The sequence below is a fragment of the Morone saxatilis genome, unplaced genomic scaffold (genome assembly GCF_004916995.1).
Source record: "Morone saxatilis isolate NCDOM2014 unplaced genomic scaffold, NCSU_SB_2.0 Contig12, whole genome shotgun sequence".
Classification (NCBI taxonomy): domain Eukaryota; kingdom Metazoa; phylum Chordata; class Actinopteri; family Moronidae; genus Morone; species Morone saxatilis.
Window position 1 is genome coordinate 2,317,980 of NW_023339674.1, and position 19,773 is coordinate 2,337,752.

The following is a 19,773-nucleotide window of genomic DNA, read 5'->3' on the forward strand; positions in this document are numbered from 1 at the left end:
ACACACACACACAGACACACACACACACACACACGGACAGACGGAGAGAAGAGTGTGTATGGCAGCACCTGTCCTCTGAGATAAAGGACTCCTACAGCAGCATCCATCCACTCAGATAGAGCAGCGGGGAAAGGGAACGTGGCAGGCACGAAGAAATGAGGTAAAGGCTCTCTGTGTGTATATCTGTGGAAGGGAGGGGTGGAGGTATGCATGTGTGCCACCAAGTGTGTTTGTGGTTGCGAAAGTGTCATAAATTAAAGTTTTATTTATTTACCTTTTATAGCTGAGAGAACCAGGCCTTTATTTGGAATATTGTAATAGAAACAGGCTTTTATTCCTAATTCTGTTTAATGTAAGCTCAAAACTCCCTCCATGTTAAACTTTCTTTATTTTACAAGGATGCCCCATTGAGATCAATTAAAATACAACATTTACATAATATACAAAAAGATCCACAATAAAACAAAAGAACAAACACAATGGCCTCCCAAGAAAAACAACTACCTGCCTCCATCTCCACATTAACTCCTACATTCAGTTTGATGTACATTTCCACGGCACTAATTCCACCAGTTTCTCTTTTTAACATAAATGCTTTTTTATTCACTAATTATTTTCAGTTACAGGTAAAGTCAGCACTTCCTGTTAGGCTTTTAGTGTGAAAAATCATCTGTGAAAAAATATTTGAGATCCAGTGACAGTACCTTAACAGCAATCAAAAAATGGCACATTATTAGAAATTGGAAATAATTGGTGAATGAAAACAGTTTCGAAGTATGACATTATTAGTCTAAAGTCTAAATATAAGTAAGTATATGTTTTTTACCATTTACCAGACTTTTTTTGCGCTGGCTATTTATCTTTTATTAAAGAATATTTGGTGAATATTAGGTGAAATTTGTTATTTGTAGTATAGTGAAAAAACTGTAATGGGGACAAAATGGTGACCTTACACCTCATATTTAAGGGTTATGAGATAAAACATGCTTTAAAAATAACATTTAGCCATTCGACTTTTGGCCGAACTTAATAATTAATAATAATAAAAGTAATAATTTAAGGTCAAGAATGTTCATGCAGATGAAATGAAACCTGCACAGATGTGTAGGCGCCCTGATGCATCTTAGAGAGAAGGCGTACGTGTGTGTGACTCACGCGATCGTGTCAATCATGTCCAGTCCCATCTCCACACAGCAGTGGGCGTGGTCTGCCTTGGGTTGGGTCAGTCCTGACACACAGTAGTAACAGTCGCCCAGGATCTTTATCCGCCGGCAGTGATTCTCCTGCAGACACACACAACGAGATGGACGGATGATCGTCTGAATCGACCTACTGTCATCCACCAGATGGACAATGCCAGTCATGCTAGAGAAATGTTTCCATTGGTTACCATGACAACAGGTGAACCACTTGCAACTTGACTTGGATCTTCACTTGAGCCCTCAAGTCAATTGAGAACCAATTCTCATTTACAATGACGACCAGGCCAAAAACATTAGTATTTACCTTCCCCCAAGCCCTAAGATTACTTATTTAAAAGCATGCCACAAATCCATTAATTCCCTTTATTTTCTGAATCTACTTACGTTAACAACTTCCCAGCAAGTCGACACTTAATTCCCCCTTAATTCCCCAAAATTCCACTTTGTTTGAACCAATCTAACATCATCCCGTCAAGCTGCACAAAGAACTAATGATACTGAAGATAATTTGATTTCGTTCTTTCTGTTAAAATGTCATTATGTTTGGTGAGGGTGCATCAGGACTTGTTTAGGACTCGAAACTCACTAACCCCTTACCAGTGGTATTTACATTGCTAAAAACACAGCTTAAGAGCACAGACTGTAACAGCAGACCTAATTGTCCATCATATGTAGCAGTTAATAATTATATCAGAGCTATTGCTATTTTTAAACCTTTTCTTATTCTCATAAAAAGCTAAACTGAATGACTCTCTGGGGAAAGAATCAAAAGTTTTGTGCGTCTCACAAAAACAAACAACTGAAGACACTGTGGGAAATCAGGATGTACCTGTAGAGCATTCCTGCACTGAACAGCTGAAAGACAGAGCGTACTTTTACACGAGATCCGACTGTACAGAAACTCCTCGGATGCTCATCTCTGCTCATGTAAATCAGATGTGTGTGTATTTGTGCAACCATGTGTGTGTTAGTAGTTGAGTCCAACTCTAATTGCTCCGACATGCTCTTGAAGTAGAATCCCGCCCACACATTCCCAGACAGATCAGCTATTTGTCACAGTGCACATTGTGCACAAACTCTGCAACGATGATACGCACACAAATACCAGTACACACACACACCTTTTAAAACAACATGACCACACACACACACACACACACACATACCTGCAGAAGAGCACAAACAGCAACATGGCTGCATGCAGACAGACTGTACAGGTACTTCGGTTTAGTCGCGCACACACAGGGTTTCCATTTGGCACTGTATCACTCACAGTCATCAGAAAATCGTAATGGTAGACTCTACAAAGCTTAGCCTGCAGGCAGCCTCTGAGTGACAAACACACAGACACACACGCACACACACACACACATACAGAGGATTCATGACAACTGCAGGGTAAGAGGCGGAGATGAGAAGAGAGGAGACGGGGTGCTCTGGTTTTCTGCTCACGGGAGCAGAAAGATTCTGGCGTGGGAGGATATGAGAATTCAGAACGTGGATGATTATCCCAGCGCTAGGAACAGAAACTGTGTGTGTGTGTGTGTGTGTGCAGAAATGAGAAAGAAATTATCAGCTGACAGCAAGACTCAAGAGAGAGGTATCTGTGTGTGTTCTTGGAGACAAGTCGGGATGTTAAACCAGCTGATTGGAGGCAGTTTGTCTAATTGGGGGCAAAATCGGTGTCCCCAGTTTGCCTTGATTTATTTCTGTCTTAAAGATGAAGGCAGGGGTTAAGTTAGGCATATGTCTGTTAAGGTTACGCTTTAGTTTGAGCCTCCGGGGAATAAACGTGTTGTGTAGCATACGGCAGTGAGGCAGGCTCAACAGCTGTGACAGAGCCTGTTTGAAAGTGAATTTCTCCTTCGCTAACACGACAGGGTATAAATCTCAATTAGGATGCAGCTGCAGCTACACACACACACACACACACACACTCTCTCTCTCACACAAACACACGCAAACAATATATCCTCATCACAAGATTTCCATATAATGGCTTTGTGAGTGCTGGAGCACTGATAGCAGGCCACATATCACCTTGTATCTTATTGCTGAGATGCAGAATGAACTCAAGAGGGATAATCCTGCTGATCATGTGACTTTTTGCGTGTGCCTATATGTATGTGTATGTGTGTGTGTAAACTGTCTGAAGAGATCTCTTGGCCTTATAGAAGAAGAGTTCAGGCAAGTGGCACACTGAGTGGCTGAGTGTAAATGTGCTGTAACTGAGGGTTTTACTTTATAGTAAATTGTTATAGTTTAAATTTACTTTTGGGCCATTTATTATTAAACTATCGTCATAGAAAACCAAAAGCAAGGAAGTCACTTTTTGCAAAAAAGAGTAAAGTAACAACAGTTTGAGCTGTGTGAGGACTTTTCTTATTGATTTTAAAGCTGCATTAATTGACTCTTTTTGGCTATTAGGAGCTGAAAAACACACAGTTCTGAAATGTAATGGCTTTATAAAGTTACCTGTTTACACATCCAAGGTCACTTTTAAAGGTCCAGCGTGTAACATTTAGGAGAAATGGAATATAATATTCATAGTTATGTTTTTATTAGTGTATAATCACCTGAATAAGTTCAATCGTTATGTTTTCGTTACCTTTGAATGAGACGTTATTATCTACAGACACCACCGCTCACTTTCTATAGAACCACCATTTTTCTACAGTAGCCCAGAACGGACAAACCAAACCATAGTTTGTCCTACACAGCCCGTTCTCATTCCCAGGTGGTCAAATACAGACACCAGCGGTTTTCAGTCAGTTGCAATCTCAAACTTCACCCCTAGATGCCACTAAATCCTGTACACTGGCCCTTTAACTGTGTGTTTACCCCAAAATAGTAGCACTTTCTTTAGTATAATTGATCAAATCGAAGTAAAAATAAAATAGCTAGTTTGGTGACATATAGCTCAATGTTTTGCACGGGGTGACTGATATGAATTAATGAAACTACAGTGATCTAATGTTCTAATTTGCAAGGTTGCGTAGAATTCACGGGGATTAACTGAATTGTCATTACTTGTTGCAATCCTAACATCAGGACAGGTTTATGAGCATACATTGAGGTAGTTTCTGCACTGAATCTCTACAGTACAAACTGATTGAGTGTGTGTGTGTGTGTGTGTGTGTGTCTCTCATGCAGCATTAATATGATTATAGTAGTCTGGTGGCAGATAACCTATCACTCACATAATTATCTTTCCCTGAGAACAACGCTACACAGGCTTACTGACATACAGTGAATGCTACCATACACACACTCACTCTTTATCAAGTGCAGTAGTCCCAGTAGTGCTCACACACAGACACACAGAAACACACAGACACACAGACACACAGAAACACTCCGCCTCCTCAGCCCTTATCTCCCCTCCGTCTAAAAATCGGTTCACTCATCTCTCCCTCTCTCGTCCTTCCAGTTCCTTCTCCTTCTTGACCTTCATCTCCTTCATCTCCTCCTCCTCCTCCTCCTCCTCCTCCTCCTCCTTAATGTCAGTCAGCCTCTCCAGCTTTACTTTCACTATTGGATCAATATATGGCCTGGCATAATAAATGAGCTCCAGGACTAAATAATACATTTCGTTTTCTTGGAGGCTTTTTGTGTAGCAGAGGAACAACAGGCGGAAACAGGAGCTCGACCAACTGTTTGGAGTCAATTCCAGCCAGCCCGCCCCCACTGTACGCTAACTGAAATAACTCAATTTGCTTTTCATAAGTTGCACCATCTTGTGAACTCACTGAAACCAAAACCGAAATATACTAGAGCTCAAACCGATACATGATATATATATATCAATATCACCAATCACAATCGTTTTGGGTGGCAACAGTGCCCTTACAAATGGGTGCCAATGGCAGGCTCATAAAGGGACACTGGAAGTCAGTCAGAGTTAAAGGTGCTGAGAGAAAGTCTGTCTTTAATGCATGATATTGATGTTTTTTTTGCATTCATTTGAATGGCCAGGATCATTTATAACTTATTTAATAGTTATCAACAACATTTCAGTTAAGTTTTAATAACTTTTTAGTGGATTAAACTGACACAAAAAGAAATCATACACCCACAGTCTACTTCTTGTGAGTCAGACTATGTTTTAAGTAATTTAGAAACGTTACCATTACATACTTTATGCACCAAAAAACACATGTCTGTTTGTTTGTAATTCGCTCAGTACATATCATGGTCATAATTCTTTAATACCTACATTTAAAGCTGCTATAATCAACATATTGACATTAACAATAGGTGATATGACAAATAGCTGTAATGAAAACTGCCTACTACATACTACTGACGTATGCAGTATGCAGTACCTCCTGCTTTATAGTATGCAGTATGAAAATATACTTTACAATCAATCTACTTTGCAGTATGCTAGGCCAGACTCAGCCAGTGTCTGATTTTAAAAACAATAAGTAAATAAGTAAACAACAACACGGGTAATGGCAAACCACTGCTAGTTAACACTAGTTTTAAATGTAGATTTTTATGCTTTTTCCAAAGAGGAACATTTATATACATTATATATTAGATATATGTGTCAGGTAAAAGTAAAAAGTAAAAGAAGCTAATGAAGTACTAGTTGCTTCCCACCTCTGCCCATCAATTATTATCATTTAACTAAAACTGTGTTACGCAGTAGAGATTTTGATGCAGGCTGATCACACTGAGCACATAATTTCTTCAGGTCATCATTCTCTTTATGAAGCATGAGAACTGTGGGGGTTGGCAGTGGAGGATGTCACGAGTCACGACTGAACTATGGACCAGAACCCAAATCAACAACTCACAGACAAAGTTAAAAAATTAAAGGTTTTTATAATTACAACAAAAAAACCACTCTTTGCGAGGAAATACTACGGACTAAGAAAAACAAACAGAAAAATCACTCTTTGGCGACGGAAATACTACGACTAAGAAAACAACAGGAAAATCTCTAACAACAAAGGACAAAACAACAAGGACCTGACAAATGGCAGTGTCATGGATAAAAGCACTGGTTCTCTGACACATGGGACAGACGAACTGGCACAGGACAAAGGGAGCACGGATATATATACACCACACAAGTGTAAGGGCACAGGTGGAAACAATCAGGGCGGAGACAGGTCATCCCAAGGACGGGACAAACAGACAAAAGGGAGAAAGTAAACTAGTGACAAGAGACCAGACAGGAAAGTGGAACCAAAATAAAACAGGAACATCACAAGACACATAGGACACGAGACAAAACTGAATGAATTAACTTAAAAAGTTTTCTGGACATGACAGAGGAGGTGAGGAGCACTTACTGTAGCCAGCTCATCAAACTTCCCAAAGAGTTCGTTGAGCAGCTTGACCAGTTCCTGAGCAGTACACTGAGAAGCCAAGCTGGTGAAACCCACAATGTCTGCAAACAGGATGCTGCCAGAAGAGAGACAAGGGAAGACAGATTATTAACTTGTCATGACAGATGATTTTAAATATTTTGCCTCCTTGTGTTCTCCAGGACTCTGCAGTTCATACTACACAAAAACAGATGAGGTGTTAAGTGCACAGCATGGACTAGTATTTTTCTCCCCATTCTGACACAAAATACCCACAGTTCACCGAGAAATTGGCTAATGGCGATCAAAACCGAAGCAGCGAGTGCCATAATCCAATCCCTGATAAGTGAAAGCGTCTTTTAGGCCAACCACTAAATCAATTACAGAGCTAAATTGCCTGCTGCTGGCTAGCTGCTGTAGTGGGGATGAGGAAGGTGTTGAAAGCTACTTAGCCCCTCATTCATTTGCTTAGAGGCAGGCCAGATGGCAACAAAACAAGGTGTTATGGATCTTATTGACTCTCAGTCCAAAAAGAAAAAAAAATCCCAGCTCCCAAGGGAGTAAAGGCATCAGAGCTGGAGCGCTGTGTAGAGCTGGGTATCACTCAAAATGTTACAGTGCACAGATACAGTGTTTTTATTGAAAAAAACGTAACAAAACTCTTAAGAACAAACTTCTTTATTTCTCATTTACTTGCCCAAAATAACACAATTATGCATTTTCTGATCTGACGCTCCAAACAGCAGAACAACAGTTACTTATTTCTGTTTAAATAGAAAAAAATTCAAAATTATAGCTACAGCTAATTTCCAATGTCCCGTCCCTAGAAGGGTCTTTATAAATGTCTGCTACTAAAATTAATGAATAGGATTTTGACATATTAAATAAAATAATAATCCATTTTAACTCACTAATAGCTTTTTCCAGAATTATCATCGTACATTATCGTCTTCCTCTGCGGATGGAGATACTCCAGTTGACCTATATGAGCCATTTCCATGACAACTGTTCAAGCCTATCGGACTATAAGACTGTGAGATGCGTTTAAAAGCTCTGGGAGAAAATTATGAGAGAATGAACTTTAAGGCTCAATCGGCTGCTTTTGGTTGTTTTCAGGCACACTAGTGGCTCTCGGCTGGGTTTGTAAGTGCTGGTGGGTTTGTAGGTCTGTAAGTTGCTGTTGGATGAAAATTTGTACTGACATTCATTCACGGGTGGATCCAGAGCGGGGCCATGGGGGCATTGGCCCCAGCTGAAATTTGATTTCCCCCTGAAGTACCCTTGTTCACTTCAGAGCACTTCATTGGGTGATTTGATTGATTTCACCTGTGAAATCCAAATCAAAGAAATCTACCTTGAAACTATTGGACTGGACCTGCACTAGAAACCATGGAAGGGACTTAAGATCTATGACTGCGCACACAAACATAGAGCCGGCCCCCGCTGTGTAACATCTGGCCCCTTTGTGGCCCCTGATTTAAAATACATCCTAGATCCACCCCTGCATTCAAGGTCCCAGATGATGAATCCTGCTCAATTTGTATGCTTGTTTTCTGATCTTTCTCCACAATGGATAAAGGTTAATTAGCTTGAGGCAGCCACTTGTTTAAAGTTCTTTTTATTATCTTCCATGGGAGGTTTTGTAGCACTAACCCTACTTTTGCTGTTGGACAAGAGTCATAATTCACACGGCCCACGAGAGGTCTAAACATGAAGTTTGCTTCAATAAAATGGTTTAAAATGGTCAGACTTTTGCTTTAACTCAGGAGATTTCTGATCAGAGAACAACCAGACGGTCAGTCCCAGCTTCCAGTATTTCGACACTCTTTGCTAGGTCAACAGTTTGGTCTTTACCCAGTAAGTGCTAAGGTTCAAAGGTTCGATACCCAGCTCTAGCTGCACGAAGAGGGCCCTTCCTCTGCATCGTGACTGAGTTGCTCTTTTTTGGCAGCGCAGTATAGTCGCTCAGGGGCCTGATGTATGTAAAGCCGGGATCACGACTGCTGCTCGACTCAAGAGCTCTGTTGTGTGATGTGTCTTTGAATGGCGCTGTACTGCAGGTCGTGCCAGTGTGGGGTGGGTGAGGAGGATAAGGCGAGAGGAGGGCAGAGGGGGAGACAGGAGGCGGGGGTGTGTGGGGGAGAAGGAGAGCAGAGCTAAATAGGTATGCGATCAAACGTTCTCGGGGCCACATCAAAGGGGGGCCAGATCAGGGAGATGTCACGCCCCTGCTCGGCAAAATAAAACTCATGTTTGGGGTGTTTTTTTTTTTCTTCACCGCCATGTGTTTACGTGTGTGTGTTTGTGGCAGCTCCCTGGAGACGGGCGGGAGCTGGCTCACTGGGTGCAGCAGCGTGATGTTTGGCTGAGTGCCAGCGAGGCTGGCGAACAGGCGGTGATGTTCCCGAGCCGTGGCTGAGTGTGGGAGCCGAGAAGACAGACAGACAGACAGACAGACAGACAGACAGACAGACAGACAGACAGACAGACAGACCAGACAGAGAGGGAAAAAAAGAGAGACAGGAGAGTGGAGGAGGCATTGGTCTCTTGGACAGGGCAGTGCTGTTGACATGGCCGGTACCTATTCCCCACTCCCACACTTCAACTGCACTGACTAGCAAGCTCTCTGCTTCTCTTTACTGCCTCGTCGCAATGCAATCAGCTCAAAGTCAGGCCAGGTTCTCACGCTCTGTAATATTTTCTTCATTACGAGTGCAATAGAGGTGGCTGCTGAAAAGGCTGAGGACATTTACAGGGACAGGGCTGCAAAAAATTATGCATGGGAGAAAATAAATAAATAAATGCCTGTCACTACTTTTCAGAACCAAAGGGAGCGTCCTCAAATTGCTTCCTTTTTTTGTGTGTGTGATCGACAGTCAAAAACCCAGAGATTCAACCTACAATAAAACCTGGGATAAATCAGCCAAACTAGAACCTTTCTTTATTAATAACATTGACAGTTAATCTATTAGCAAAATTGTTGATTAATTGATCGATCTATTTAAGAGATGTCAGGAATTAGAGATAAATGGTGATCACAATTCCCCAGAACCCAAAGTGGCGTCTTCAAATCGCTGATCAATAGTCCAAAATATTCAATTTACAATTATATAAAACAGAGAAAAACAGCAAGTCTTTGAGGTCCTGGGAACAGGAAGTGTTTGTCTTTTGTCTATGTTAAATCATTTAAATGATTTGCTCTCTGTCAGAAATCGATTAATCAACTAATCGTTGCACTGCTTGATTAATCCACCATCCAATTAATCCACAAGGTGTAATCTAATAAACATTTTATATCATTGTGAACAGCGTCACTTTTATATTCCTCTACTGTGTTATGGACACTTCTTAGACAGTAATCTACTTGTCAGACACAAGTGCCAGTGACGTTTCCTCCAGTCTAATGTTAGTATCTAGAGTCTGCAGTCATGATAGCAACATTAGGGGCCAGATGGTCATTCTCATCTGAAAAGGACATTAGCTTGTGATGAATCCAAGAAAACAAGAATCATGTGGGAGGAGTTTGTCATTAATATTGCAATGCAATATTGCAACAGATTTTTGGCCTCTTGGGGGCATCAGAAACAAACATTATTACACAATATTATCATCTATTGACCCACCCCTATTTTGCTCTGTGCTTGAAGCTTGTTAAAGGATGAAAGTGACATATCTCAAGTTAGCTAGCTAATATTAGCAAAATGTGAGCTAACTAGCTTGTATAAATTTTTTGTTCTAACTTGTGACTGTTTATCGGTTGCCGGTTGTCGGTTATTATCATTTAACCATCTTCAAAATGTCAACACAGGCGACCCTAGTAGAAAGCATATTGAGTTTGGGTCTCTCCTAACCCCTGAGGGAAATATCTTGCTCTTTAGCTACTAAATGCTCCAGCTAGTCACTAACTTTCTCTCTGCTGCAGCTGAAAACAACGGTATGAGAGCAGGGAGCGTGAACCGAGACAGTAAAGCTGTGATTTAACAGCTAAACAATAAGTTGAAAGTCACTATAATACCACAAAGAGCCTGTTTCATTCAAGCATTTTGGTAAAAGTGGAAAACTTTTGCTGGTAAAATGTCAGCTTCATAGACATACAAATGTCACACCATTTGGTCACAATAAAAAAAAAATACCTGAGCAATAAAGTTCATTCTTAAGCTTGGAAATAGTCATCTGCATCTTGCTGATAATCCCACTGATGAGATTCAGCGGAAAGATAAGTAAGTGGACCTCGAGTTACTATTCTAGAAAGAAAATACCTCCTTTTGGCTCATCAGTCACTGCTTTGTCTCCAAAACAACAAAGGCAGAGGAAATGAACATTTTCTAATCTACTGCTGTGCTCTGTCCCCTCTCCTCTTTCTAACCTTTACGTAGTTTGATTGCATCTGTCTTAATGGCTGATCTTAATGGCTCCCCTTCTATTCTTGACCTTGACGTCACAGCAGGTGACACCTGGATCAAAACACTCCAGCCCCTCCGCATACCTCTGCGGTCCACAGTTGTCATGACACCCCCGTACCTGACATTGTCATGACGTTGGATGTAGATCTTGTGAAAGATCCGCTCAGGCGGCTTCAGGAAGTCCTCCTTCATCTCCATGGCAACGTTCCTGGGCAGTAGGCTCATTAGCAGACGCTCCTGCGGAGGGAGGTTGTAGGACAGGAGAGGAGGCAGCGTTAACTTTAACTTTAAACTGGGAGGACATAGATGTACACAATGTGTGTGTTTGGATTCAAGGAAATAAATATAAACTGTTTACTCTGGTTTAAACATCAACACTCTCGATTACAGCTAAAACCATTACTCACTGCAAAGATTTATCAATTAATCACTAATTATTCTGATAATCAATAAAGCGATCAGCTCAAATGCAAAACATTACCTGGCTCCAGCTGTTTAATTATGAAGATTTGCTGTTTTTCTTGTCTGATCATAAACTAAATCACTTTGGGTTTTTGTTTGTTGGTCGGACAAAACAATTTGAGGAAGCTACCGTGGCTTTTATTACACTAGCAACTATGGTGCAGTTAAGGATTGTCCGTTAGGGCAAATAACTTATGTTAGGCAGTAAACTTTATCTGCAGACCCTCCACCCTTCTGCATAACAATCACTGACTGTATATAAAGATAGAACAACATCGCCACAAAGCCAAAACATCTCAACCACCCCCGTGTGGCTGCTTGCAGTGTAGTCCGCCATGACTCTACAGTAGCCCAGAAGGGACAAACCAAACACTGGCTCTACATGTGCCCCTGTAGTTCCCCCTTCGTGCTTGGAAAGAGAGGGTAAAGCGGGAAAGTTGCGATCTGCAAACAGCTGGTTTAAATTAGTTATTTGATGCTATAAAAAAGGAAGCTCGCGATAGAGTCGTGTGGGCGGGACCTCGATACAGCGGCTCCAACCCAGATCACTACTGCGCAGACTCTGGTTCCAAATGAATCCAGCCCATCAACTAACTTACACACCTTCACCTCCCGTCTCACTATATAAAAGAAACACTTGTAAATCATGAGGTGCAGAATCATCCAATAGGGATTCTGGGTCCTCAAAGGAATGTACAACTTTAAAACATTAACAGATTAAATAAAAAGTAAATGAATTTTCCGTCAAATCGGTTGATTAACTTAATCTCTTCAGCAGCAGGCAGCCGAGGTACTGTAGTGTCTACACAGATCAGTGTGTTTTTGTTGTGTGTGAATTGTCTCAGTTGCAGCAGCACAAAGTACAACTCTAGCAAGGTGTCAAATGGTTGTGAATGCACAATGAATCATCAGGCAGCTCTGCTGAATAGCTGTTGAGAGACAGGGTTATGAAAGCAGCCGGGGCTCTCCTGTGTCTCCCTCCAACACTGTTTCACATTATACATCCATTCACACAACTGCTCCTCACCTGCAGATACAAAAAAAAACAGGAGAGCAGCTTTTAGAAACAGCCATCACACTTACTGATGGAGGCCGAGTGTGAACCCGGGATGTGTTTGTGTCTTTGCACTTCTACGCACCCGTGTATAAATCACTATAACCAAAGTGTGTAGATGTGGTTGTTTTAATAACATAATTTATTTACCTGCTTTATTAATCACTTCCATTTCTCTTCACTGAACATGTTATAATTGCACAGGAGTGATTTCCATTTCTCTGATGTGCCCCTGGTTTAATTCACTGTGTGCTCTGTTTGACTACGGTTCTCCTCATTGTGGTTTATTAATGAACCACCGGCTCACTTTCTCCCACATTAACATGAAGGTTTCCCGTCCTCCAGATTAACAAGGAGGGGAAATTCCCACAAAAATGTAACAATTTGGAATCCAACTTGTTTGTACAAAGAGGAAAATGATTAAATGTTTAGTCTGGACGACTTTAGGCTTACTCTCAGATAGAAGATGAAACAGACAAAATTTTTCTTTATTATATTTCTTTAGGAAAATCTTAATATGAAAACTCTGTATTATAGCGCATGGAGCCCCCATTTTGTTTTTATTGTAGATATAGCAGGCTATTGGGGTGGTCGTGTAAAGCATACCTTATTTTAAAATGAAATCAATTCTGTTGTCTTTCTGTGGACTACAATATGGAGCGCGTCTAACTGCATACCTCATCATATCTGCCTCAAAGCAAGTTTGGTCTATAGGACAGCCTTCACGCCCTTATTCAACGCTAGCACAAATAGTCAGGAAGAGCTACAGTTATGTCTTTCTAACTTGACACACTATTTATAGAACATCCTGTTTCCTCACACCTTTAACTGATAAATCACATTATTCATAAAGCTAATGAAGAGTTCATCACAGTGCATATGAATCCCAGACTGCAATACTCCGACATAACCAGCAGGACAATCACTTACATCCAGTCTAGACTTTGCTTAGACTTAGCACTGTCCATTTAATGCAGCCAGAGGATACCTAACTCTGATAGAGCCAATTCCTGATCATTTATGTTGGACATATCATTAGAAAACTAACATATAAATGTACAGAACACTGGGAACATACTCTTGTTGCTTGGTCCAATGTCACTGGGGTTTCTGGGTGCTTGGGTGACCAAACTGTATCAAACTTTGACCGTGTGGTTAATGTTTGAGTGATTCCTCACCAGAGAAATGACAGCAGTGGTTGTTTGTTCGAACATTTGTTTTAACCCTTCTTTCTTTAAGCATGAAAATATCTTTATTTAAGGTTCACTCACTAAGCAGAAAACTGATGGAAAGAAAGATGGATGACTCAAGTTCCAAACCTAAGTCACATGATATCAACTGAGCAACACAAAGACTGTGAGATGTGGCTAAAGCTCTGGAAGGGCTAGAAACTGGACCTTAAGTTAAGATCTATGTTTATATTTTCTTGACTTTTTGGATGTCTGAATAATGAAGACAGAAGTATGAAGTTATTATACAAAATCTCTAGGTCCAGGTGGATGGTTGGACGTGACCTTTGACCTTTCCATAATCCTTGACCAAGTCATTTAAGTCGCTTTAACTTAGCCACTCCTTAAGTTAGCAGATCAAATAAGATTGGATTTAATGGAAATGGTAGTTTGACAAAGCAATCCCAACTCAAGGTCCACATACTACCTTTTTTTTTCCTGGAGCTTTCATCCATGGAGTTTGCTCAGTTGTCCCAGAGATGAATTTGTAGCAAAAGCGGCCGAAAAGCCCGGAAAAAGCTTGTAAATGGGCCTTAAGGTGGGACTTTCTTTAGTCAAACTACTATTTCCAAGATCAAGAAGCCCTCAACTTGCTATGGAAGAAGCCCTAACAACCACTGGGCTCCTCAACAGATCGGTCTCCATGACAACTGAGGGAATTTCATAATAAGTTTACCTTGTGTTGGGATTGAGATGAACATGGTTTTGTTCTTTAGGGGTTTAGGTGTTTTGGGAGCAGAGGCTGTACTTTACTGTGTTTTTGCCGCAAACAGCGTTCCTGAACGCGTCACTTGAGGACACCACGCACTGCTTCTGGGTTCTGAGATTGCTATTGAACTGAGAAGTCAATTTACCACCCAGACTTACAGCACATAGCGTACGCATGTTCAGGAATCAATACAACCTATAGATCCGGCTCAAAGCGAAAACCCGAGCAAACACCCGAGTGATAACCGGAGGTCCGTTTGATGGGGGGGGGCGAACATTCAAATCAGAGACGTTTGTTCGTGGGCACATAAGCGGCCTGGTTGCTGGCTGTTGGCCGGCTGTTGATAGTTCCCAATCAGGGGGTCTGTGCGTGTTTCACTCACCCAGATGAACTGTGACCTTTACTGGAGTGGGGAGGCCATGAAAGCAATCTGCTTGTGTAATTACCTGTCAGAAGGGAGCCTGTTACTGCTGGGGAAAACACAGCACATCATCATCTAATCTACAAAGCACAGGTGCTAAGTGTGCGTGTGCGTGTGCGCTCGCGAATGTTGTGTATAACGAAGGTGATACGTGTATAGTGGCATGTTACATACATGGGATAATTAATTCTCTGTTTAACAACTGGTGTATGTGGGTTTTTCGTGCACATTGGCGGGTGAGGAGTGTGCGGCGCATAACAAAGTGTTTCTGTGTGTTAAAGTTGCCTGATTGCTCCTTTGTTAAATCGCTACATGTAGGTGTGCGCAGTGGGGGTGGGAATGTGTGGCGCTGGCGCATGTGCCACAGTAATTGTTCTTTCCTTAAATAGCTGCTGTCATAGTTACTGCGTGCCTGTGGGCAGGTTGTTAGAATACATTGGCACCTGAAACCTTTAAAAAAAAACTTCTCAAGAGACTGTGAAGATTTCGCGAACATACGCGCTGGAGACGAGGTGAAATGTGTGGATGTCTGCTGTTTTTCTATCCATCTGTGCCTCACCTGCTTCTCGTTCTCATCCTCCAGCCTCAGCCTCTCCTCGATGCAGTTGCGGGCCTGCAGGAAGACTTTCCTCTGGGTGCGCTCGGTGAGAATCCTCACAAACACCCCCGACAAGTTGACGCTGGTGAACAGCACCGTGTTGGCCACCAGCTGCACACAAACAAGAACAGACATGTCAAACAAAGCTGGCAGCTCCTGCAAACTGTGTGTGCATGTGATCCTGGAGGAACACACGTGTCCATATGTGCGTTTCTCTGTGCGCAAGCATACATCCTGGCTAGATTAGACCTTCACAATCCTTGATTAATCCATGAGATGGATTGAACGGCAGACATCAAGGTCAGCAGTGGTTACAACATGAATCCTATAGGTGTGACTTAAAGAACAAAAGCGACACTGACTGAAGTGCATTATTGGTTAATAATCAGAGACTATCGATCGTGCTGGACACTTCATTTGGATGATGAACTCTGCAGCCTCTCTGTGTCGTCAATTCCTAAAAAGGTCAGAGGTGAAAAGTCATAGAAACAGTCTAATCCAGCACAGCCAGATGGATGATCCATGTTCTCTTTATGATGACACCACCTCGTAAACAGACTTCACTCCAGCTCATACTGTAACTAATGAGCAAAACCAAAAGAAGCTATAGTGCAGAGGCTGCAACCGAGGGGGCTTAGAGAGGTCGCAAATAAAACTGAAAGGTTGTGAAATTGTTATTTTTTTAGACCTTTCTCTCTAATTTCTGCCATTTTTCTACTCAATTACTGGGCAACATTTCCTCTAAAAATAATATACAGAAAAAGATTATCGTATCTGATGTGTGGTTAGAACAGACATTGCTTCGTTTTCACAAGCCAGACATGTTAGGAACCACGGCTTTAATGCTTTACTACCACTGAAGTCAATCTGTGGAACTAATCTGAGTCCTGGAGAGGGTCACAGGATTGAAAAGCAGAAAATATTTCAGATACACAAAATTCAATTTGTTTTTCTGACTTTTTCCTAATCTTAATGGATTGCTGGATGATTTTACATCCTAAATAAAAATAAAACAATTTGAGAATAAAGAGTTAGTGTATGGTTGAACTGCTCTCTACCCAGTGATCTTTGTAATCTGAGGAGTGGACTTCATTTTAGGGGGCACAAGTCAGAAAGGCTGGGAACCACTGTCTTATAGGACCAGAAATATCTCAGAAACCATATTAGAGAAGATGTTAGTGTGTGCAATACATGTCCTAAATACTAAAAACACTATGTCTCTGCAATCTGGGGCACAAGGACAAGTTAAGGATCAGCACTAACTCGTTGATGTGGCTCTGCAGGACCCTCGCCGCCTGTTTCAGCACCGGCAGCTGGACAGCTCCCGGTCTGCTTCATCACAGCGCTGCGCTAAAGTGAAACTTTCTGCTCGTTTCCAGTTCTACAGCTCCAGTGTGCTGCAGCTACAGTCGATCCCTGGGGGGTGTTTTTAACCCGTTCCTCTACTGGGGAAGTCGCTTGAGTATGCTGTTTTGCTGTTTCTCAGCACCGCTTTACATTCATACAGTTACTTCATAGCCCAGCTGGGAGATTCCCAGTACTTTGACTGTAGTTTTTGAGTGTAAAGGGGGCCTCAACCTATCAGCTGTTTGATATGATGATGGCTTAAGTGCAAAACAACCCCAAAAAACTGTGGAAGAACTGAAGCATAAGGCAGTAGACCGGGATGCAGGTGCAGAACTTACCGGTCTCCACAGCCTCTGTTTCCTTCCCGTGACCGACGTCGCTATGACAATGAAGTGGGATGCAGCCAGCATCACCCCGAACAACACAGCCAGCAGCGTCCGCACCGGCAGCAGCACGTAAGCCACGAGGGTGACCAGCATGAGCTGCCACACGCCTTGCTCAGGGGCACCGGCGCTCACCAGCTCCGACGTGCCGAGCGCCAGCGGGAACGGGCAGCAGAGCAGCGCAAAGGTGAAGCTGAACAGCAGGGCCAGCTTCGCTATCTGCTGCAGCTGCGTCACCTGCAGGTATTTGACGTTGGTGACGATGAACAGCGACAGGAACACCACGCAGTGCACCGGGTAGGAGCCCTTGGACAAGGTGAGACGCGGGCTGGACAGCAGCTCCACCAGGGACAGCGACGACGCGGCCACGATGAGCACCGCCAGCGCTTTGAGGGTGGCGGTCTGCTCCAGCTTCAGGTTGTAGTTCTGGAAGAGAGCCTCCAGCTCCTGGCTGTTGAACTCGTCCTCGCAGGCGATGGCGCCCAGGGGTGCACCGGCCGGGCAGTGACCCTTCCTCCGCCGGGTCTTGACTCTTTCGAATGGCACCTCCTCCATGTTCCGGCCATTCATGAAGCGGGGATGATGGCGCACGACCCCCTCAACTTTTCGGCTGCTCTCCTCCGCTCGGGAATCGAACCGGCACCCTCTCCCAGTTCATGCGTCCTGGATGTCGGGCTCGGTGTCAGAGGGGAGAGGGTGGCAGTGGAGACAGCAGAGCACCGCGCGCGTCCTATCCACAGGTTGACGATTGTTGGTGTGTCGTCAGAAAAGTAGCCCGACCAATGTGCAGCAAGCCTCTCTTTCTCTCTCTCTCTCTCTCTCTCTCTGTCTCTCGCGGACCACCTGCGGTGTCTCAGACCGGGTCACCGGTGATCCTGCGCTCTAACAGGACTCACATGAAGGCTCACGCTTGCGCTCGATGATAGTCAGAACACCTCACCACGAGGATCAGCAAGCAGTCAACAACACACACACACACACAACACACACACACACACAATCATTTGACAATACTTTCTGTCTCCTCTTGCACACACACACACACACACACACACACTGTCAGTGGTTGTTGGGTGAAGACAGCAGCAGAACAGCGCTGGTGATTTCCCCTCGCAGTGTCTGCAGTCTGATGTAGTTCCCAGCTAAAAATAGAGCAGCTGCACCGGTGGATGGTCCAATATAGCAACAATTTGGTCTTTCCCACATCTCTTCCCCTCATATATTCTTATTGCGGAGTCAAGTGCTCATTTGACACAGAGAATGAACCGAAACAAACCGTTGGAGACAGAAGGTAATAGTCGCGCATTGGAGACTAAAAATAGCGCCTTCTCTCTCTCTCTCTCTCTCTCGCTCTCTCTTCCTCTCTCTCTCCCTATCTCTCTCCAGAATTAACAGTGAAAATGTAAGAATGGTGACGTGCATCTTAAAATGTGATGCACTGTTGTTATGGTTGAGGGCATGCTTCGTGCATACGTGCATATTTTGTGCATGCATTCTTGCATGTTTTCTGCATTCCTTTGCACTGCTGCCGTCGGTTGTTTAATTGTGAGTTTTCACTTCAAGTTGAAACTCCACGAGAATAAATTCGGTCGCTGCAGAACAAATATTGATAGAAAGAAGGCATTTCACTGGAAAATGTAAGTCAGTATCGCCCAAAGAATGACATATAAATACGCAATTACACCCAGAATCATTTAGCAGAATGTGGGGGAATGAGGGGGGAAAGCAGCAACCGCAGGAGCAAAAATACAGTCTAAAGTAATCGATATCTTAGGGATATCCAAAAATGTGCTTGAATCTAAACTGAGAGGAGCCATACAAAATATAAATAATGTAAATATGTTATTTATTCGCATATGAGTGTCATATTTTGAAATGTAGGTAGTTGCACAACAAATAGCGACAAACTAAAAGCCCACTTCAGTGAAAAAATAACTAATATTATCATAGAAGGACATATAAAGATGAAATTTGGAAAGATAAAGAGCTAAATAGCAAACATTATAGCAGCAGAGGTATAACATGGATAAAATGTAATTAAAGCAATATAAAGGATAATTATATAATAAGAATATTATGTTAAAATGTGAAATGAATGTTGAACGCGTACATATTCCACAGTTTCTGCCAGTAGATCCAAAACGATTAAAACATGTATGATTGTGACAAATGAAAGGAAAACATGACATGAATGAGTGAATAAAACCTGTGACAATGCAGATGGAAGGCGGTCAGCTGAATGGTTTTGAGTAATCAGTTGGGAGAAATAAAGAAGACTACAGAAGGACCCCATCTCTGTGGCGGATGAATGTCGCACCCCCCTGACTTCTTTGATCGGCTGAATACTACACCAAAGCCCCAGGCTCTGCTGTGTGGATAATCTGGATTGGAAACACTATTTAGGAATGATAACATAAAAAATATGCAGATAATAAATCTTAACCCAATCTCACAACAAACCTGGAATAAAGCAATCCAAACATACAACCAAGTTACTACAAAGTTACCCGAAGGCAGTCGCCTGTTTTGCCCGAGTCACCATCCAGAAATAGTTCACACGTATATCATTTCTGTGAGTAGGAGGTCTCAAACAGTATCAAAAGACCAAGTTTGATGAAGCAGAGTGGGATCATGGGACTTGTTGTCT

General features: G+C 42.5%; 1 protein-coding gene across 1 annotated transcript in view; it reads right to left on the minus strand.

Annotated features, from left to right (window-relative positions):
• The window catches only part of LOC118321978 (adenylate cyclase type 1-like), a 45,268-nt gene extending 27,572 nt beyond the window's left edge, over positions 1-17,696 (minus strand). Inside the window, exons 1-5 of the mRNA XM_035653555.1 lie at positions 17,082-17,696; positions 15,358-15,507; positions 11,042-11,160; positions 6,506-6,617; positions 1,156-1,283 (exon numbers count right to left, since the gene is read on the minus strand). Of these exons, the coding sequence (XP_035509448.1) occupies positions 1,156-1,283; positions 6,506-6,617; positions 11,042-11,160; positions 15,358-15,507; positions 17,082-17,696 (1,124 nt within the window). The remainder of the gene's footprint in view (positions 1-1,155; positions 1,284-6,505; positions 6,618-11,041; positions 11,161-15,357; positions 15,508-17,081) is intronic.
• Positions 17,697-19,773: the final 2,077 nt, after the last annotated feature.